The 22625-nt window shown below is 50.1% G+C and overlaps 1 protein-coding gene across 1 annotated transcript in view; it reads left to right on the top strand.

Moving 5' to 3' along the window:
• arpp19a (cAMP-regulated phosphoprotein 19a) overlaps positions 1 to 18226 on the top strand; it is a 19509-nt gene extending 1283 nt beyond the window's left edge. Inside the window, exons 2-3 of the mRNA XM_070859319.1 lie at positions 13732 to 13854; positions 17266 to 18226. Coding sequence (XP_070715420.1) covers positions 13732 to 13854; positions 17266 to 17436 — 294 coding nt within the window. The 3' untranslated portion in view covers positions 17437 to 18226. The remainder of the gene's footprint in view (positions 1 to 13731; positions 13855 to 17265) is intronic.
• The last annotated feature ends 4399 nt before the right edge of the window (positions 18227 to 22625 follow it).

Here is a 22625-nt window from a genome sequence, read left to right on the forward strand (position 1 = left end):
GGGCCCTCGGCCCCGGCCCGGCCTTCGGCCGAGCGCAGGCGGCGCGGCCATCGTTTTAAATATTGTCGGGGGAGGAAAAGCGGCCTGTGGTTTCGGGCGATTGAAGGCCACCGGGCTGCGAGGCTGGGCCCCTTTACCCCGGCGGGAGAAGGATTGACCCGCCATCCCATCCCCTCAATCCATCTCCCGCCCCCCCCTCAATCCATCTCCCGCCCCCCCCTCAATCCATCTCCCGCCCCCCCCTCAATCCATCTCCCGCCCCCCCCCTCAATCCATCTCCCGCCCCCCCCTCAAATCCATCTCCCGCCCCCCCCTCAATCCATCTCCCCGCCCCCCCTCAATCAATCTCCCCCCGCCCCTCCCCCTCAATCCATCCCCGCCCCCCCCTCAATCAATCTCCCCCCGCCCTCCCCCTCAATCCATCCCGCCCCCCCTCAATCCATCCCCGCCCCCCCCTCAATCCATCCCGCCCCCCCCTCAATCCATCCCGCCCCCCCCTCAATCCATCTCCCCCCCCCGCCCCCCCTCAATCCATCTTCCCCCCCCGCCCCCCCTCAATCCATCTTCCCCCGCCCCCCCCTCAATCCATCTTTCCCCCCGCCCCCCCTCAATCCATCTTCCCCCGCCCCCCCTCAATCCATCTCCCGCCCCCCCTCAATCCCATCTCCCGCCCCCCCCCTCAATCAATCTCCCCCGCCCCCCCCTCAATCAATCTCCCCCCGCCCCCCCCTCAATCCCTCTCCCCCCCCGGCCCCCCCCAATCCATCCCCCCCCTCAATCCATCTCCCGCCCCCCCCCAATCCATCCCCCCCCTCAATCCATCTCCCGCCCCCCCCCCTCAATCCATCTCCCGCCCCCCCCCTCAATCCATCTCCCGCCCCCCCCTCAATCCATCTCCCCGCCCCCCCCTCAATCCATCTCCCCGCCCCCCCCTCAATCCATCTCCCCGCCCCCCCCTCAATCCATCTCCCGCCCCCCCCCCTCAATCCATCTCCCGCCCCCCCCCCTCAATCCATCTCCCCGCCCCCCCCCTCAATCCATCTCCCGCCCCCCCCTCAATCCATCTCCCGCCCCCCCTCAATCCATCTCCCGCCCCCCCCTCAATCCATCTCCCGCCCCCCCCCTCAATCCATCTCCCCGCCCCCCCCTCAATCCATCTCCCCCCCCCCCTAGCCATCCCCCCCTCAATCCATCTCCCGCCCCCCCCCTCAATCCATCTCCGCCCCCCCCCCTCAATCCATCTCCCGCCCCCCCCTCAATCCATCTCCCGCCCCCCCTCAATCCATCTCCCGCCCCCCCCTCAATCCATCTCCCGCCCCCCCCTCAATCCATCTCCCCCCGCCCCCCTTCCTCAATCCATCTCCCCCGCCCCCCCCCCTCAATCCATCCCGCCCCCCCTCAATCCATCTCCCGCCCCCCCCTCAATCCATCTCCCGCCCCCCCTCAATCCATCTCCCCCGCCCCCCCTCAATCCATCTTCCCCCCGCCCCCCCTCAATCCATCTCCCCGCCCCCCCCTCAATCCATCTCCCGCCCCCCCCCTCAATCCATCTCCCGCCCCCCCCCTCAATCCATCTCCCGCCCCCCCCTCAATCCATCTCCCGCCCCCCCCCCTCAATCCATCTCCCGCCCCCCCCTCAATCCATCTCCCGCCCCCCCCTCAATCCATCTCCCGCCCCCCCCTCAATCCATCTCCCCGCCCCCCCCCTCAATCCATCTCCCGCCCCCCTCAATCCATCTCCCGCCCCCCCCTCAATCCATCTCCCGCCCCCCCCTCAATCCATCTCCCCCCCCCCCCTCAATCCATCTCCCGCCCCCCCCTCAATCCATCTCCGCCCCCCCCTCAATCCATCTCCCGCCCCCCCTCAATCCATCTCCCGCCCCCCCTCAATCCATCTCCCGCCCCCCCCCTCAATCCATCTCCCGCCCCCCCCCTCAATCCATCTCCCGCCCCCCCTCAATCCATCTCCCGCCCCCCCCTCAATCCATCTCCCGCCCCCCCCCTCAATCCATCTCCCGCCCCCCCCTCAATCCATCTCCCGCCCCCCCCTCAATCCATCTCCCGCCCCCCCTCAATCCATCTCCCGCCCCCCCCTCAATCCATCTCCCGCCCCCCCCTCATCCATCTCCCGCCCCCCCTCAATCCATCTCCCGCCCCCCCTCAATCCATCTCCCGCCCCCCCCTCAATCCATCTCCCGCCCCCCCCTCAATCCATCTCCATCTCCCGCCCCCCCCTCAATCCATCTCCCGCCCCCCCTCAATCCATCTCCCGCCCCCCCCTCAATCCATCTCCCGCCCCCCCCCTCAATCCATCTCCCGCCCCCCCTCAATCCATCTCCCGCCCCCCCCTCAATCCATCTCCCGCCCCCCCCTCAATCCATCTCCCGCCCCCCCCTCAATCCATCTCCCGCCCCCCCCTCAATCCATCTCCCCGCCCCCCCTCAATCCATCTCCCGCCCCCCCTCAATCCATCTCCCGCCCCCCCCTCAATCCATCTCCCGCCCCCCCCTCAATCCATCTCCCGCCCCCCCTCAATCCATCTCCCGCCCCCCCTCAATCCATCTCCCCGCCCCCCCTCAATCCATCTCCCGCCCCCCCCCTCAATCCATCTCCCGCCCCCCCCTCAATCCATCTCCCGCCCCCCCCTCAATCCATCTCCCGCCCCCCCCTCAATCCATCTCCCGCCCCCCCCTCAATCCATCTCCCGCCCCCCCCCCTCAATCCATCTCCCGCCCCCCCCTCAATCCATCTCCCGCCCCCCCCTCAATCCATCTCCCGCCCCCCCCTCAATCCATCTCCCGCCCCCCCCCTCAATCCATCTCCCGCCCCACCTCCAATCCCCCTCAATCCATCTCCCGCCCCCCCCCTCAATCCATCTCCGCCCCCCCCTCAATCCATCTCCCGCCCCCCCCCTCAATCCATCTCCCGCCCCCCCTCAATCCATCTCCCGCCCCCCCCTCAATCCATCTCCCGCCCCCCCCTCAATCCATCTCCCGCCCCCCCCTCAATCCATCTCCCGCCCCCCCCTCAATCCATCTCCCGCCCCCCCCTCAATCCATCTCCCGCCCCCCCCCTCAATCCATCTCCCGCCCCCCCCTCAATCCATCTCCCGCCCCCCCTCAATCCATCTCCCGCCCCCCCTCAATCCATCTCCCGCCCCCCCCCCTCAATCCATCTCCCCGCCCCCCCCTCAATCCATCTCCCGCCCCCCCCTCAATCCATCTCCCGCCCCCCCCTCAATCCATCTCCCGCCCCCCCCTCAATCCATCTCCCGCCCCCCCCTCAATCCATCTCCCGCCCCCCCTCAATCCATCTCCCGCCCCCCCCCTCAATCCATCTCCCGCCCCCCCCTCAATCCATCTCCCGCCCCCCCTCAATCCATCTCCCGCCCCCCCCTCAATCCATCTCCCGCCCCCCCCTCAATCCATCTCCCGCCCCCCCCTCAATCCATCTCCCGCCCCCCCCTCAATCCATCTCCCGCCCCCCCCTCAATCCATCTCCCGCCCCCCCCTCAATCCATCTCCCGCCCCCCCCTCAATCCATCTCCCGCCCCCCCCTCAATCCATCTCCCGCCCCCCCCTCAATCCATCTCCCGCCCCCCCCTCAATCCATCTCCCGCCCCCCCCTCAATCCATCTCCCGCCCCCCCCTCAATCCATCTCCCGCCCCCCCCTCAATCCATCTCCCGCCCCCCCCTCAATCCATCTCCCGCCCCCCCCTCAATCCATCTCCCGCCCCCCCCTCAATCCATCTCCCGCCCCCCCCCTCAATCCATCTCCCGCCCCCCCCTCAATCCATCTCCCGCCCCCCCCCTCAATCCATCTCCCGCCCCCCCCTCAATCCATCTCCCGCCCCCCCCTCAATCCATCTCCCGCCCCCCCCTCAATCCATCTCCCGCCCCCCCCTCAATCCATCTCCCGCCCCCCCCCCTCAATCCATCTCCCGCCCCCCCCTCAATCCATCTCCCGCCCCCCCCTCAATCCATCTCCCGCCCCCCCCCTCAATCCATCTCCCGCCCCCCCCCTCAATCCATCTCCCGCCCCCCCCTCAATCCATCTCCCCGCCCCCCCCTCAATCCATCTCCCGCCCCCCCTCAATCCATCTCCCGCCCCCCCCCTCAATCCATCTCCCCCCCCCCCCTCAATCCATCTCCCGCCCCCCCCTCAATCCATCTCCCGCCCCCCCCTCAATCCATCTCCCCGCCCCCTCCCTCAATCCATCTCCCCGCCCCCCCTCAATCACTCCCCTCCCGCCCCCCCCTCAATCCATCTCCCGCCCCCCCCCTCAATCCATCTCCCGCCCCCCCCTCAATCCATCTCCCCCCCCCCCCCCCTCAATCCATCTCCCCGCCCCCCCCTCAATCCATCTCCCCCGCCCCCCCCTCAATCCATCTCCCGCCCCCCCCCTCAATCCATCTCCCGCCCCCCCCTCAATCCATCTCCCGCCCCCCCCCTCAATCCATCTCCCCGCCCCCCCTCAATCCATCTCCCGCCCCCCCCCTCAATCCATCTCCCCGCCCCCCCTCAATCCATCTCCCGCCCCCCCCTCAATCCATCTCCCCGCCTCCCCCCCTCAATCCATCTCCCGCCCCCCCCTCAATCCATCTCCCGCCCCCCCCTCAATCCATCTCCCCGCCCCCCCCTCAATCCATCTCCCCGCCCCCCCTCAATCCATCTCCCGCCCCCCCCTCAATCCATCTCCCGCCCCCCCCTCAATCCATCTCCCGCCCCCCCCTCAATCCATCTCCCGCCCCCCCCTCAATCCATCTCCCGCCCCCCCCTCAATCCATCTCCCGCCCCCCCCTCAATCCATCTCCCGCCCCCCCCCTCAATCCATCTCCCCGCCCCCCCCTCAATCCATCTCCCCGCCCCCCCCTCAATCCATCTCCCGCCCCCCCTCAATCCATCTCCCGCCCCCCCCTCAATCCATCTCCCGCCCCCCCCTCAATCCATCTCCCGCCCCCCCCTCAATCCATCTCCCGCCCCCCCCTCAATCCATCTCCCGCCCCCCCTCAATCCATCTCCCGCCCCCCCTCAATCCATCTCCCGCCCCCCCTCAATCCATCTCCCGCCCCCCCCCTCAATCCATCTCCCGCCCCCCCTCAATCCATCTCCCGCCCCCCCCTCAATCCATCTCCCGCCCCCCCCTCAATCCATCTCCCGCCCCCCCCCTCAATCCATCTCCCGCCCCCCCCTCAATCCATCTCCCGCCCCCCCCCTCAATCCATCTCCCGCCCCCCCTCAATCCATCTCCCGCCCCCCCCCTCAATCCATCTCCCGCCCCCCCCTCAATCCATCTCCCGCCCCCCTCAATCCATCTCCCGCCCCCCCCTCAATCCATCTCCCGCCCCCCCTCAATCCATCTCCCGCCCCCCCTCAATCCATCTCCCGCCCCCCTCAATCCATCTCCCGCCCCCCCTCAATCCATCTCCCGCCCCCCCCTCAATCCATCTCCCGCCCCCCCTCAATCCTTCCCGCCCCCCCTCAATCCATCTCCCGCCCCCCCTCAATCCATCTCCCGCCCCCCCTCAATCCATCTCCCGCCCCCCCCTCAATCCATCTCCCGCCCCCCCCTCAATCCATCTCCCGCCCCCCCCTCAATCCATCTCCCGCCCCCCCCTCAATCCATCTCCCGCCCCCCCCTCAATCCATCTCCCGCCCCCCCCCTCAATCCATCTCCCGCCCCCCCCTCAATCCATCTCCCGCCCCCCCTCAATCCATCTCCCGCCCCCCCCTCAATCCATCTCCCGCCCCCCCCTCAATCCATCTCCCGCCCCCCCTCAATCCATCTCCCGCCCCCCCCTCAATCCATCTCCCGCCCCCCCCTCAATCCATCTCCCGCCCCCCCCTCAATCCATCTCCCCGCCCCCCCTCAATCCATCTCCCGCCCCCCCTCAATCCATCTCCCGCCCCCCCTCAATCCATCTCCCGCCCCCCCCTCAATCCATCTCCCGCCCCCCCCTCAATCCATCTCCCGCCCCCCCTCAATCCATCTCCCGCCCCCCCCTCAATCCATCTCCCGCCCCCCCCCTCAATCCATCTCCCGCCCCCCCTCAATCCATCTCCCGCCCCCCCCCCCCTCAATCCATCTCCCGCCCCCCCCTCAATCCATCTCCCGCCCCCCCCTCAATCCATCTCCCGCCCCCCCCCCCTCAATCCATCTCCCGCCCCCCCTCAATCCATCTCCCGCCCCCCCCTCAATCCATCTCCCCGCCCCCCCCTCAATCCATCTCCCGCCCCCCCCTCAATCCATCTCCCGCCCCCCCTCAATCCATCTCCCGCCCCCCCCTCCAATCCATCTCCCGCCCCCCCCTCAATCCATCTCCCGCCCCCCCCTCAATCCATCTCCCGCCCCCCCCTCAATCCATCTCCCGCCCCCCCCTCAATCCATCTCCCGCCCCCCCCTCAATCCATCTCCCCGCCCCCCCCTCAATCCATCTCCCGCCCCCCCCTCAATCCATCTCCCGCCCCCCCTCAATCCATCTCCCGCCCCCCCCTCAATCCATCTCCCCGCCCCCCCCTCAATCCATCTCCCGCCCCCCCCTCAATCCATCTCCCGCCCCCCACCCTCAATCCATCTCCCCGCCCCCCCCTCAATCCATCTCCCCCCTCATCATCTCCTCCGCCCCTCAATCCATCTCCCGCCCCCCCTCAATCCATCTCCCGCCCCCCCCTCATCCATCTCCCGCCCCCCCTCAATCCATCTCCCCCCCCTCAATCCATTCCTCCCCCCCCCAATCCATCTCCCCCCCCCCTCAATCCATCTCCCCCCCCCCTCAATCCATCTCCCCCCCCCCTCAATCCATCTCCCCCCCCTCAATCCATCTCCCCCCCCTCAATCCATCTCCCCCCCCCCTCAATCCATCTTCCCCCCCCCTCAATCCATCTTCCCCCCCCCTCAATCCATCTTCCCCCCCCCCCTCAATCCATCTTCCCCCCCCCTCAATCCATCTTCCCCCCCCCTCAATCCATCTTCCCCCCCCCTCAATCCATCTTCCCCCCCCCTCAATCCATATCTCCCCCCGCCCCCCCTTCAATCCACCTCTCCCCGCCCCCCCTTCAATCCTCCCCCCCCCTTCAATCCCGCCCCAACGCCCCTTCAATCCACCTCCCCCCCCCCCCCCCTTCAATCCACCTCCCCCCGCGCCCCCCCCTTCAATCCACCTCCCCCCACCCCACTCCCATCCGCATCCCCCACCCCACTCCCATCCGCCGCCCCCCCATCCATCCATCCGCCCCCCGGCCAGACCCGCTCTAACTGCCGCCGCTCCGATTCTGCGCAGTCCCTCGGAAGCCGGCACATTGCAACTCCTGTTCGTGTCAACCTGCGCTTCTCTCTCAATCCTCCCCGGGGGCAATTGCAATTGCGCCGGGGCTTTGCTCCCAGTTCAGCTTCCCAGGACTCCTTTTGGTGCATGATGCGCCAGCAAAATGCAGCTGTTGGATCATATGTGAATGAATGGCCCCAGTGTGTGTGTGTGTCCCAGTGCTGCCACTAACCATGGTAACACTGGCCATCTGTAATAGGTTGCAATAGTGCTGCTGCGTCTGTCTCCTGCGGCACAACACAGCCTATCCCTAATTGGAGGCATTAAAGCTTGCATATGTCGAATTGTTTATTTAAAATTTACTGTATCAGCTGAGCTGAGGGGACAGTTGCAACTTCAGGTCCTGATTTTGCTGAGGCATTGATGCTGCGTGCAATGTGATCAACCACCTGTGTTCTATTATAAAGGTAGCTTTGCTGTAGAATCATGTGGATTTTCATTTGAAGTCTATTATTTTACCGTGACCTTTACGAGCAATTCAGGATTTTTTTATTTGAGGAGAGATTTTTTCACCCAGAGGGTGGTAGAGATCTGGAACTCACTACCTGAAAGGGTGGTAGAGGCAGAAACCCTCATAGCATTTAACAAGTGCTTGGATGTGAACTTGAAGTGCAGTAACCTACAGGGCTAAGGATCAAGAGCTAGAAAGTGGGATTGGGCTGGATACCTTTGTCAGCTGGCACGGACACTGGCCCGAATGGCCTCCTGTGCTGTAAAATTCTATGATTATGTATTTTTAGATTACTTGCCAAGAACAGAACAAATTCAACCAATTGCTGCCCCATCAACCTACTTCCAACCATTAGTGAAGTGATGGAAGGAGTCATCAACAGTGCTATCGAGTTGTAGTTGCTCACCAATGCTCTGTTTTGATTCTGCCAGAATCTCTTTGCTCCAGACCTTGTTACATAGATACGAGGTGAATTGGTGAGGTGAGAGTGACTGCCTTTGATTTCAAGGCAGCATTTGACTGAGTGTGGCAGCAAGGAGTTTTAGTAAAACTGAAGTTGATGGTGATGAGGGGACATCTCTCCAGTGGTTGGTGCCATACCTGTGCAAAGACAGATGGTTGTGGTTGGAGATTATTCATCTCAGCCCAGGATATTGCTGCATGAGTTCCTCAGGGCAGCGTCCAAGCTTAACTATCGATAGTTGCTTCATCGATGACCTTCCCTCCATAAGGTCAGAAGTGGGACTGTTTGCTGATGATTGCATAGTGTTCAGCTCCATTTGCAATTGCTTAGAATTCATGCCTGCATGCAGCAAGACTTGCACAACATCTAGGCTTGGGCTAAGTGGTGTGCTGCACAAGTACCAGGCAATGACCATCTCTAACTGGAGAGAGCATAATTATCCCCTCTACCGTTGCTGAGTTCCCCACAGTCAACATCCTTGGCGGGGAGGGGAGGGGGGGCGGTGGGGGTCACATTGAAAAGAAACTAAACTTGGATCAGTCAGTAGCTGTGGCTGTTACAACAGGTCTATGGTGCGTGGCTTACCTACTGACTCCCCAAAGTATGGCAGCAGCTCCAACAACATGAGGTTTGACACAGCAGTGCAGTAACCCATCAAGGCATTTTCAGCAGCACTTCCCAAACCCACGACCTTCACTACCTAGAACGACAAGGGCAGTAAATGCATGGGGACACCACCACCTCAAAGTCTCACACCATCCTGACATGGATATGTATTGCAGTTCCTTTTATTGTCACTGGGTCAAAACCCCACCTAACAATTGTGAGAGCCACCTTAACCACATGGACTGCAGCGGTTCAAGAAGACCCACCACCACTACCTTAAGGGCAACTAGGGGTTGGCAATAAATGTGGAGGGAGGGTAACTAGGGGTGCTAATATTTGCTCACATAAGTCATTAGCTGTTTTCTGTAGGTGCATAAATAGTAAGTTTTTGCAGCCCAACTAAATGGATGTGAGGGATTTGAGAATGATTTTAGCTTGGTGCATTCATATTAAGTTCAGTATCTAATTTGAAGTGGTTTTGACTAACTCTGCATTTTCTTGCTCCTCTTCACCCTATATTGGGTTGGGGCCCAATTCTGCATTCAGGCTGCCATTACACTTTAACTGCAGGGTTGGTGTGATATTAAATCACTTTTTGGCCTGACACTAGTTATAGGGTGAATATAACCTCCTTGCTTTGTTACTATCACCATCCTGAATGGGGCAAATTAAAGAATGTATTCTGTTGCTTAATGTAATTGTACAGTGTTTAGTGTTACACAAAAATTAATGTTGCTTTGATGGCATTTCTATTGATATTAATGCTGTCTGCATAGAATTTTACAGCACAGAAACAAGTCATTGGACCCAACAGGTCTATGCTGGTATTTGTGTTCCACACAAGCCTCCTCTCGCCTTGCCTCCTCTCGCCTTACTTCACCTCGCCCTGACAACAGACCCTTCTATTTCTTTCTCACTTGTGTTCTTGTCTATTTTCCCCTTAAAGGCATCTATGCTATTTGCCTCGACCACTACATGCAGCAAGTTCCACTCTGGGTGAACAAGTTTCTCCTGACATCCTTATTGGATTTATTAGTGACTATCTTTTATTTACGGCCCTTAGTTTTGGACTCTACCATAAGTGGAAAGATCTTCTCTACATCTACCCCATTGAAACCCTTCATAATTTTAAAGACCTTTATTGGGTCACCTTTCAGTCTTTTTTCTGGAGTAAAGAGCTGCAGTCTGTTCAATATTTCCTGATTGTTGTACCCTCTCAGTTCTGGTAGCATCCTTGGAAATCTTTTTTGCACTTATTCCAATGCCTCTATATCCTTCCGATAATGTGGAGGCCAGAACTGTGCACAGTTTTCCAAGTGCGGTCCAACTAAGGTGCTATACAAGTTTAACACAACAGCTCTGCTTTTGAAATCTATTTCTCTAGAAATGAACCCCACTGCTTTATTTGCATTTTTTATAGCTTTGTTAACCTGCGTTAATACTTTTAACAATTTGTGGATCTCTATCCCATTTAGAATCATACAATGATACAGCACAGAAGGAGACCATGCAGCCCATTGTGCCCGTATCTGCTCTTTGAAAGAGCTCTAATTAGTCCGACTTCCCTGCTCTTTCCCCATTGCCTTGCAAACTTTCCCTCCAAGTATTTATCAAATTCCCTTTTTGAAAGTTATTAATTTGCTTCTAACACTTTTTCAGGCAATGCCTTCCAGATCTTCATTACTTGTGCTTATTATATTTTATCCTCTGATTGCCTCTGGTTCTTTTGCCAATTACCTTAAATCTGTGGACTGTGGTTACCAACCCTTCCGCCACTGAAAACCGCTTACTCGATCAAAACCCTTCATATTTTCAACACTATCAAATCTCCCCTTCTCCTCTGCTCCAAGGCGAACCCCAGTTTCTCTCATCCCTCCACTTATCTGAAGTCTTTCATCCCTGATACCATTTTAGTCAATCTCTTCTAATGTCTTAATGTCCTTCCTAAAGTATACTGCCCAGAATTGAACACCACACTCTAGCTGGAGCCTAACCAGTATTTTATGAAGATTTACCATGCTTCCTTGCCTTTGTACACTGCTTTTTTTTATCAGCCTTCAAAGCCTCTTGTGTGCACTCCCAGGTCTCTCTCTCCCTGCAGCTCCTTTAAAATTGTACCATTCAACTTGTAATGCTTCCTACCAAAGTGATTCACTTCATATCTTTTCTGTGTTAAATTTCATCTGCCATGTATCTGCCCATTTCATCAGTCAGTCTACATCCTCCTTGCTGTTTACTACGTTTTCCAAGTTTCGTGTCATCTGCAAACCTGGCCCCAACACTGGCCCCAACACTGGCCCCTGGGAGACACCTCTCATACTTCCCTCTAGTCTGAAAAACAATTGCTCACCACTCCATCATCATCATCATAGGCAGTCCCTCGCATCGAGGATGACTTGCTTCCACATTAAAAAGGGGTGCATTCACGTGCTTCAATGAAGGACCTAATATTCCCGGTCCCGAACTACATCTTGAAGGATGGAAGATGCCTGTGCGTGGATTTTTTTAACGTGTGGTGGCCGTTGCACATCAGCCACCACATGGGCTTGACAGAGCTAGGTCTTGGTCCAGTGGCAAGGATTAACCAAGATGACTGGAAACCAGCTCTGCTGCACAGATCTAGTGCGTGCACATATCACAGTATGAGCTGGCCCATGCTCCCCCTGGGCCCAAACTCACGCCTCTCCTGGGCCCTGATCATGTTGGTCTACGAACTCTTCGCCCCGACCTCACCGCTCCTGCTGTACCTGCCCGTGCTCCAATCAGCGACCTGGAGTTGGGTGATGTCACCCTCTTCACAGCTGTCGCCCTCCTGCAGCCAGCAGCATGCGCTATGTCCTGTAGTGGCATGCCTCCATGCTCTTTTAAGGCCCTGACCTGTCTCTCGTGTTCCTTACAGATTGGGGCCGTGCCGAATGCCGGGTCCACCTCTGCACTCTGCTTTCTGTCCCTTATCCAGCTTCGTATCCACACAGCCACTGCCCTTTAATCCCATGGGTTTCAATTTTGTTAACTAGTCTATTATATGGTACTTTATCAAACACTTTATGAAGTCCATATACATAAGCTGCACTAACATCATCAACCCTCGCTTGTTGCACACACAACTCAATCAAGTTAGTCAAACGCAATTTGCCTTTAACAAATCCGTGCTGGATTTCACTTATTAACCCATAATGTTCCACGTGCCAATTAATTGTATTATTGTCCCTTTTTTTAAAAAAAAATGTAGACTCTTATTTTCCATGGAGTAGCTGGCCCCTTTATTCCTCCTACCAAAATACACCACATCACACTTGTTTATATTGAAATTAATTTGCTATTTGCATGGCCATTCTCCAAGTTTGTCGTCTTGTATTTTGTCGCAGTCTTCCTCAGTATTAACTATACCCCCAATTTGGTATCGCCTGCAAATTTTGATGATGTACTTTGATTTGGACTCGGAAATCAATCATATAAATGGTGCAGTGGTGTCAGCATCAATCCCTGTAGACTGGTGGCTGGTGTGCAACGGCCACCACATGTTTAAAAAAAAAAAAAAAATCCACGCACAGGCATCTTCCACTCTTGAGGATGTAGTTCGAGTTCTTCTTTCAAAACACCTGTGAACTCATCCTTTTTTTTTGGTGTGGAAGCAAGTCATCCTCGTTTCGAGGATCGCCAATGGTGATGAATCCCTGTGGAACACCACTTCCCACCTTTGCCAGTCTGAGTAACTACCCGTAACCAAGGTTCCCGCTAAGCTACATGGCTGCGCAGCAGTCAGGAAGACCTGCGCAGGCCACTCACCAGCTTTTCAATGGCAATAACCACGCATGCGTGAAAAATGGAATGGGCCGCGCAGTTAGTTAACGGGGCCCGTGCAAGAAAAGAAATTACAGGGGCCATTGCCTTTAACGACGACTGTTTTCTGTTTTGTAACCAGATTTAATTTGTGCTGTATTAATTAAAATTTGATACTTGGAGCCACTTATAGGACAGTTATCTTTGTAAACTGTCATTTGAGTGACATTCTAAGCTGAACTCCTTTTATTTAGTTTGATTTTTTTTTACACTTTCAATTACATTTGAACCTATGTTCCTACTCCCTTATTTTAGGACGCCTGAAGATCAGTTTGGTAACATTGAAATGGTCTGTGCAGAATGCCCCAATTACTGGCAGAATCAAAATGTTGCTGCATGCACTGCCACTTCTGTATGTTAAAAATTAAACTTCAAGCTGATACAATAGCACAGCTGCTACCTCGCCAGAGCTGTCATTTTAGATGCGGGCTTACTAAGCAAGACTCGCAGCTTGTTCCCATCCAGCTGCAGTTTGACCCAGTTTTCTAGGCAGCGTGCAGTGCAGTGATCAGAGCAAGCAAGCTCGCTATGAGTCTTTCTCCAGCTAATGCGGAGGAAGATGAGACCAATTTGCTGAAGGTTATGTGAAAAACAGAACATAAGGTTATGTAGTGAACTTGTAAATCCTGATGTCCTAGTAATGGATGTAGAATCAGATGGTATAGAATCCGTAAGATAGGAGGAGGGAAATAGGGACATGTATATATTGAACTTGCTACTTTCCATCCCACCCCTCACCAAAACGAAGTCCGTAGTTTGATTTATCAAATCTTTGTAACTGGTTTACTTTGTGACTGAACATCTTAATCTTTGAATTGCAGCTATTTCAGTTTTTTCCACCTGGTACAGTATTGTTACTAGAATTCATAATTCTATGGGATCCCTGAAGTTTGTTCTTTAAATGCCAGTAGCATGATGGCAGTAAAACATACTGAATGTTTCAATGTTGATCAGCTACTGAACAATTTCAGTAAGAGTTATGATCAAATGATGTTTGAATTATATATTATCCTCGAGTTTCCTGATCTTACTGACTTTTCAGGAAATGGATGACACCGTAATCAGTCCTGAAAAGGCGGAGGAAGCAAAGTTGAAGTTAAAGTATCCAAAGTTAGGACAGAAGCCTGGTGGGTCAGATTTTTTGAGGAAACGACTACAGAAGGATGTAAGTATTTGTTGGAAGTAATTTTACTATAACTGTTGAACCTTGTGGGTGCACTCAGATTTTTGCGATCTAGTGTTAAATGCTTTTTATATACTTTTGCACATATTACCCAATTATAGTATTTTTAACCATATATCGAATATGAATGTCTTTAAAGCCATATGGTTATTGGAGTGCAAGTTCTTGGTGCACAGTTGACGAGATAGCAAGCACTTTATTTAAGTGCGAATCTGTTGAACTGAGGTTATTGGAGAACATGAATCTTTGAGTGACCTCTGCCATCAAAGACAGGACATTAGGGTTTGCAATTCCTTTTCACTAGGATCTCTGCTTAGCCCTATATACAAGGAGCTGTGTTCTTGTTTTTTTTCTCCTATTGGTAGCTGTGCTGTTGTATCTGTCTTAACAGTTTCTTTTCTAAATTCTGTAGTTCTTTGTTTTCCAGAATTTTTAAAAATGATTTTTAGTGATTCTTATCATTGGTATAACTCCAGCACCGTGCAAAGGCACACTAAATGGTTTGAGCACCTTATAACAATAAAACAATTGTCTCCTGACAATTCAAAGTTAGGTGCTTGGGCAGCAGAACATTGCAGGCAGTAAGGACACATGCACCAAGATCTTCTGAGTGCTAAATCCAGCAGAATAACACTGGTGTCTCTGCTGGGATTGCATTCAAGTGATGCTGATCTGTCTGACACAACCTTGGCTTGATGCTGATGCCTGGCTTCAAAGATGAAGGTCCTTCTGGGCTGTCAGAACTCTGCTTCGCCTGCTGTCTACTGGTAATTGAACGATCAGCAATAATATTCATTTTCCATATGTGTTGGAACAATGTTAAAAGGACTAAATCCTGCATCTAATAGCTGACACCTCTCTACCCAAGGAAATACTTATTTTTAGGACTGCCAAATGGTCCATTTGAAGGAACTGTTGGTCCTGGTTCTAACATTTGGTTTGTGCTTTGGAGAAATTTTGGGCCCGAAATTGGTGGACTTGCCGTCCACTGCACAGCGGTCGCCCTGGTTTCTGGGCGCTTTCCCTGCCAAGTGAGTTTGGTGGAGTCCTCCTGCCGGCGGGGTACCGTTTGCGTGCAATGCCCACAAGAGTCCTCCCACCACTGTGTTGCCAGTTTGGTCCAGGCGGTCCTCCGCTCCAGCATGGGCAAAGCCTGCCGCATGGAGGCAGGTCTTACCTCAGTGGTAAGTACGAAGACCTGCAAAGAAAGGTTAGTCCACTTTTCTTTTGCAGGGATTTAGGTCGATGGGGTCCCCTGAAGGATTTCTGGTGGTTATCTTTTTTGTTTTGAACATTTTTTATTTGATCAGTTTTCCCCCCTCCCTGGACCCGACTAAATCCATGGCGGTACTTTGCCAAGGATTGCATTTGCTGCCCAGAATAGGAACTGCTGCCGCCCAGAATTCGCGTGCAAGGCCCATTTTTGCCCGCCAGGCAGTCTTTCCCACATTTTTTCATGAAACTTCTGCCCAAAGTACCGTCAGGATCTTAGCAGTCCTTTGGGCGGAACTTAGCTTTCACCAAACTCGGGTCCTTTGACTTTCCCGGGGCACAGAATAAATGTTAGTAGGACCAGGAAAAATAGTACCTGTTGGTATTCCCCATTTTCCATTGTCTAATTCCTATGTAGTGGTGGTCCATATTTTAATCACTTAACACTTTTTTTCTAACCTCCTTTAATTTTTTGTGGTTAACTTGAAGTTGTGCCTTCTCATTTACTGTCTTGTCTCTCACCTTTGGAAACAGTATGTCGTCTTCCCTCACCTTGAAGACCTTTCATCTATTCAGCTTCTCAGCTTGACGGGGGAGGAGAGCGTTTGAGACCCTTACTTCTCAATCACTGCAAAACTAACTCCTCATTGCTGGTGACATCTTAGTGAATCTACACTTGCATTTTTCCACTTCTGTTGCATCTTGGAGTGCTCAGAACTACAGAATTACCATTTAGCATGTACTTAGTAACTTTATCTTCTTTTACTCTAGCTTACCAACAGAAGCAAGGCTTATAATCACCATTTCTTTTTGAATAGGGGTGTTGCCACCCTTGAGTTCTCTGGCACAATTTTCCTTTTCAAAGAATTTTGGAAAATTGTCAGAGACTCTTCTCTAGCTTCCTTCGAGATCTTTGGATGTAAATCCTGTTGTTCATTTATCTTTCAGTTTGAATAAATTTGTCTTTGAATAACCCACCTTCAGTTCTACATTACAATATCCACTTCCTCTGAAAACTAAGCCATTTCTTCATTTAACACTAAAACTTGCATCTCTTACTGCTAATGTGTCTAAATAAAAAAAATTTTGATCATACTGTACTATTTATTTGCTAATTTTCTCTCTCCCTTAGCTACCTTTTTGGAGCTTTAATATTTGCCATTCATTTTTACATGCCCTGTAATCAATGCTTTTTAATTTTGGGGTTTTGCTTTTAACAGCCCCTTCCATCCATGGGGCCCCAGCTTATTGTATGCTCTTACTGGATGCACTTGATTTGTTCCCGTCCAACTCCAATTTGAATATTCCCCTGCTGAGCTCTGGTTCTGTTTGCTAGATTTCCTCTCAATTTTAACCTGGACAAGATCCATCTTCCCTCTCGATTATTTTTTTCCCAGTCATGTTCCCTTGCCTTCCACCTTTTTTTCTTTTCCTTCTATTAACCTAATTATGTTGTGCTTACTGTTCTCTCCTGTTTGCTATGATTCATTACCCGAACCAGTACAAGCAATGCTTCTTGCTTACTACAGCAATGTTATGGCAAATAATGCTGAACACTAATGTAAAATATCTTTCCTTTTCACAACCAAGCACTTTGACTATCCCAGTTTCGGTAAATGAAACTGGAACTGTTGATGTCACTAATTTGTGTAAAATGTTAGCCTCTATTTCCTGGTCTACAATATGTGATCAGTAATGTGACCGATCCTTTACTCTGCCTCAACTTAATCCAAAGGGATTGTGATTGGATCACTTCTCTTTATATTTTGATGATGTACTGCTAATCTTTACACACAAGTGATTATATTGTTTCTAATACAACAACTCCAGATTCTTCCTATCCTGTTTGCCGATATAACTGACTGCACTTCAAACACAAGTCATTTGATGGTTGTAGTTTCAGATGCACTGTATACGAGGGGCTATATAAACAAATGTATTTTTCTTGTCTTCTCTTTCACCTGTCTCTCTTTGCATGTATGTGCAGCATTTTAATTGAAGTCTGTTCTGTAAAAGCTGATTGCAATAGGGTGTTTTGCAGTACAAAACCTTGCGCTATAATTGTTGAGGGTGGGGTATTGCAAATTGACTATCAAAAGCTCAACTTGTAACAGTAATTATGATCATGTTTTTAAAATGGAATGATTGCTTCAGTGTGAACTAATTTTGTTTATGTTGCAGCCAAAGTACTTTGATTCAGGAGATTACAATATGGCTAAAGCTAAGATCAAGAACAAGCAGCTGCCAAACAGTGGAGCAGACAAGAACCAAGTGACTGGGGAACACATTCCCACTCCGCAAGACCTGCCTCAGAGAAAACCTTCTCTTGTTGCTAGCAAATTGGCTGTCTGATACCTCCATGAAGAATGCATAAAACTCTTGCCATTCCTCTTTCTTGCTATTCATTCCTGTGTTTTAGCTTTTTTCTTGTACCATTACATCAACATGACTGACCGCTTGACAGATAACTACAGTACTATGCTGTTGCTGCAAGAAAGTCCTGTAAACACAGACTGAGGACCAGCCTGGGATTTCATAAACTATACACCATGCACTGATGACAAGGACTTTGATGTTAAAAGTAGGAAGTAGTGGACTACAATACTGAGGCACAAATATGTACATATAGTAACTTCATGTAGAAGCAGTCCCAAGAAGTAGTGACATTAAGTATTTTACATTTTTACTGTTTCCAGTTTCCCATAAATTAGTATAAAGCTACTGGATTGAATTAGGTAAGCCTTGATTGTTTTTCTTTTTCCATGTTTTTTTTTCTGCGTTCTTGCATATGACTAATCTCAATATTGCAACTAACAATCCTTCTGGATGTTAACACAAAAATGCATAGAGCATGTTTGAAAACCAGGATAGCTGCCCATTCCTCAACTAGTCTTGAGAAGCTTAAAGAGCTTTAAACCTATTTAAATGTTTGTGTTAATTGGACAATATTTGTCCACTCCGATATAGCCCTCCTGGATGTACTTCAATTTATAACTACTTGTGCCTCCTAGCAGTTCTGAATGGTATTCACTAAAGATTGGTAGGTTAGGGCTGTTGTATATTCAAGGTGATTGAAATGTGCATGAGCATAGACTGTGCAGTCACTGTGCCATTTTTGTAAATAAAATAGTTTTGCACAACATGTGCTGTTGCTGCCTTTAAGTAGTGGGGAGTTATTTGTAATTAGCCGATTGCTACACATCTTGAGTATAGAGAATCAATTGAAATCTTCTCTGCAGTGTTGAAGTTCCAGTGCTGTATAATAATGGGGTGCTCCATGTCCTCCAAACATCACTGGGGGAGATTAGTTACCACTTTGTGGCTAGTCGACAGAGCTGTGGGTATTATTAACCTGCCATCAGATGGGGACGTTGTAGCGAGACTTGAGATGTTCCTTGAAAGAAATCTTGCTTCCAAACACTTCAAGTTAGCATTTACAATAATTCACATACTCGGGTGTCCAAATAATCTATCAGTTGTTCAATGTGTATGTGGATACTATCCTCGCAGACTTGTGCTAGCATTTGCCAATTGGATTCATTTGATATGCCTGCAGTTGCACCAAATTGGCTAATTCCCATATACATCTACAATCAGTCTAGATAGTGATCATGTTTGGGACAGTAATTGCATCAATTCATTCCAAATGGTTAACCATCAAGGGCAAATAGGCATCATCTATTGGCTGGTCAAGTTGCTCACACTGATCTGATGAATTTGGTGAAGATGCAAGAATAGCTGATTTGACAGCAGGTTGTGTATTGCAATAAAGTTCAAAACTTGAATGCTAGTTATAATATCTTGATATGTTGCCAGTCAATTCTAAGTATGTCTGCCTTAAATTTTGTATTAAATTATACATGTTCAAAGAATAGTGCTGTTTTATTCCTCTGAACAGTACTTTATAAAATGGATTCCTCCTTCATATAAGTGCAATGGACTGGGAGTGGTAACATAGTGGTTATATTACTGGATTAGTAATCCAAAGGCCTGGACAAATGATCCAGGACACGAGTTCAAATCCCACCACGGTAGCTGGGGAATTTAAATTCAGTTAATTAAATTAATCTGGAATTAAAAAGCTGGTATCAGTACTTGTGACCATGAAACTACCCGATTGCTGTAAAAACCTATCTGGTTTGCTAATGTCCTTTTAGGGAAGGCAATCTGCCCCTGTTAACTGTTCTGGGCCTATGTGTGACTCCAAACCACAGCAATGTGGTTGACTCTTAACTACTCTTTGAATGGCCGAGCAAGCCACTCAGTTGTACCAAACCGATACAAAGGCTCGAGGGCAACTAGGGATGAACAATAAATGCTGGCTTTTCTGGTGATGCCCACATTCCACAAACAAATAAATGAATCCACCCTGTAGACTGCCTCCTTGAAAGCTTGAAAGAACTGGCTCTTCCACCATGCAGCAGCAATATATGAGCTCCTCGTGGTTCGGCCCTACTTCCAGCTTCCTCATATCGTACTGTGCATGCACGACTGGCTTGCGCACACAAAGGGGCAAGAATCCACAGCACACATGCAGATAATCACTCCATTATGTTGATGTGGATGCTGCTCTGAATAAAAGCTCTTAAGAGGGACTTTGGATTTGCTTCCTCATCCTTTTAGGCTGAATACACCATGTTGGTAGCTGCCTTCAGTTGCAGAGAAAAACAAGTGTTTGAATTTCCAATGTTTTGTTTTATTCTGGCCTTTATTTCATAATATCCAAATGCATTTTAAGGTAAGTGGGAACTGAATACTTTAACATGCCATGGGAAATACCTCTTGGCATTGGAACATAATTTTCAGGAACAGTAAAAGTTAATATTTCAGAGATTAACTCTATTTTGCCATAATCCCACTTTCCTATGTTCAAAGAAATTGTTAGAACTCTCAGTATCTGCTTCAGTAACGTTCCCAGGTGTTAAATATGCAACCATTGCCCTTTTGAGTGAAGTTCTACCAGACTTATTGCTTCTAGTTTTCTAATTAACTTTATCATCTCTGGTATTTGAACTCTTAATCATCATCATCATTTGTATGGATGAATTTTACCAATTCATTTGCAACTGGAAGATTAGCATTTCTGTGAAGCCTTTCAAGACATCACAAAGTGTGTCACAGCCAATTAAGAACTTTTGAAGTGTAGTTACATCAACTGGATCAGCTCCATTTCTTTTTCTGAAAAAAACAAACCTATTTTCCCAAGATTTTCCTTTAACTTAAATTTAGATGCCTTCTGTACCCCATCAAAGTTATTCTCCCCACTATTGGGTAACCAGAACAACAGTACTTATGGAGGTCCGATGAATGTGTTATACTGAAACAGTGCAACTTTTCTGATTTGTACATAATCCCTCTGCTCACTCAAGGTACTTGTTACCTCGACTACATGACAACATGGTTACACATCACAAAATGCTTACATGGATTTATTCACAACTCAGCGTAGGTTTTCTTGCCAATTTGTAGTAAAAAGATGAGTATAAAATAGTGAACTATTTTTTAAAAGTAATAGGTTCTTTTAAAATAAAATTGAAAATCTGCATTATTAACATAGATTGCTTTTGATCTTCTCTACATGTTGTGGGAGTGCCCATTATCTTTTTGGGTTTCTGAAAAGAAAGTTCTTGAGAAGCTGGAGGAGATACATCTGTAACCAGTTTTATACAAACTTCCCTTTGCTGGTGGTTCCAGGCCAGTTTGGAGCTGTAGCCTTACTGTTCCAGTTACCAGCACCATAAATGGTTCCCCTACACTGGAAAAACCCTAGTCCACACGAAAAAATTTTTATAGAAACAGACGAGGAAGAATTAACATTTGGGCACAATATCCCTGGCCAGGAATCAACAAAAAGAGGCAACATTTTTAAACGTAGAACTAAATTAAGCATTGGGTATTGACACACGATAGTCAATATTAACTGAATTTTCAAGAACGCATAAGTAAGATGCTACATATTTTATGTTGCAAGGTGGGAGGAGAGGAGCTTTATTTTCCTCTACCAAATCAAAATTAACATAATCAGCGAAGGTTCCCAATTCTGTCTGCTAAATGGTGATCCCAGTCAACGTATATTCTTGTGGGCCAAGAATGAGGGTAGATTGCTGCTCAGCTGTAAGGCTTCTTGTCTAACTTCAAATGGCAAGAAACAGTAAGAGTTAAGGGTTGTTACTCAGATTGGCAAAAGGTGGGAAGTGGTATTCCACAATGATCAGTGCTGGGACTACCTTTTTGCAATAACTTAGTTAAATGTTCAGTAACTTGTACTTGTGTAACTTATAGTCATGTAATAAATAATCCACATTTTATAAAATAAATACAGAAAAAATCTCAAGCTGAAATTTCTATAAAAATCACATTTGTTAAAAGTAAACCCTAAAATTCTAAACATTGAATCTAGATGTTAAATGCAAGTTGTTTTTCATTTAACCTATAACATTGAAATGCAGTTATCTACAATTGAAGTGGTTATGTATTGAAATTACATTATAACTAACACCACATGAAGACTATAGAATTCAGTGCAATAATAAAAATCAGTTCTTTATATCAATTATCCTTACCATTTATATAGCTCAGATTACATTGATTTTCAGAATTTGCAATGGAACTTATTTTGGTGAATGTCCGTGATCTCTGCCATAAATCACCAATAGCTGAGCCAAAACATTTGGTTCTGAGGCCACATTAGAACTTTGCAGTTAATTTTGAATAAATAGTTAATATCAATGCAATGTTAGTATTTGTATAGTCCTTCATATGTCAAATGGGAAAGACTGCTAAAGACCCCCCCCATTGAGTGTCTCATCTTGGAATTGTATATCAGCTGTCCGTGTGTATGAAGGTAACCTTTTCATATAAAAAATTTGCAGGCATTCATGAAATAAGAGATGAAGTGCTGGAGAATGGGAACTTTAAATCTTGATGGCAGCAGTACTTTTAGGTCAAATACTAGTAAATGCAATCTGCAGTATCCTTTCCCCCTCATTCTCTTTAATTCCAGTATATTCATCTGTCGCTTGCACTAACCGCCCGTGTCATTGATGAATCAGTAACCGAGCCTTCCGTGAGAGGTGGGCGCCAGAGGGACTGGAGTGCATCATCACCCCCGGCAACCAAATTTTAATTTGCTCATTTAAGTTCAAAGTTTAATTTGCCGGTTTTAGTGTCCCCCCACCATTTTAACCAGGGGGCACGTGTATAATTTCTGATTTTAGTGCCCTAAACTGCCCCCCCCCCCCAAAAAAAAGGGGGACTAGAAAAAAAATTAGTTTGGAGTGTGACCCCCCTTACAGGGGGCATTTGTTTAAAGTGCACAACTAAAATAGTTGAATCAGTAACCGATGTGCACCTAGTTCTTGTCCTATGGACTTTTGCATCCACGTGGACCTGGGTTGAAGCATCAATGGTTGGTCTGAGCAGATGCAATTGAGTTTTGAAGTAAAGTGACTGCTCAGCAGGATTCATTCCAAATCATGTAAGTTGAACAAGTGTCACCCCACCTGCCTCCTATATCAGCTTGCACCTTAATCATTGGTGTG

Source organism: Pristiophorus japonicus, chromosome 17 (genome assembly GCF_044704955.1).
Source record: "Pristiophorus japonicus isolate sPriJap1 chromosome 17, sPriJap1.hap1, whole genome shotgun sequence".
NCBI lineage: Eukaryota > Metazoa > Chordata > Chondrichthyes > Pristiophoridae > Pristiophorus > Pristiophorus japonicus.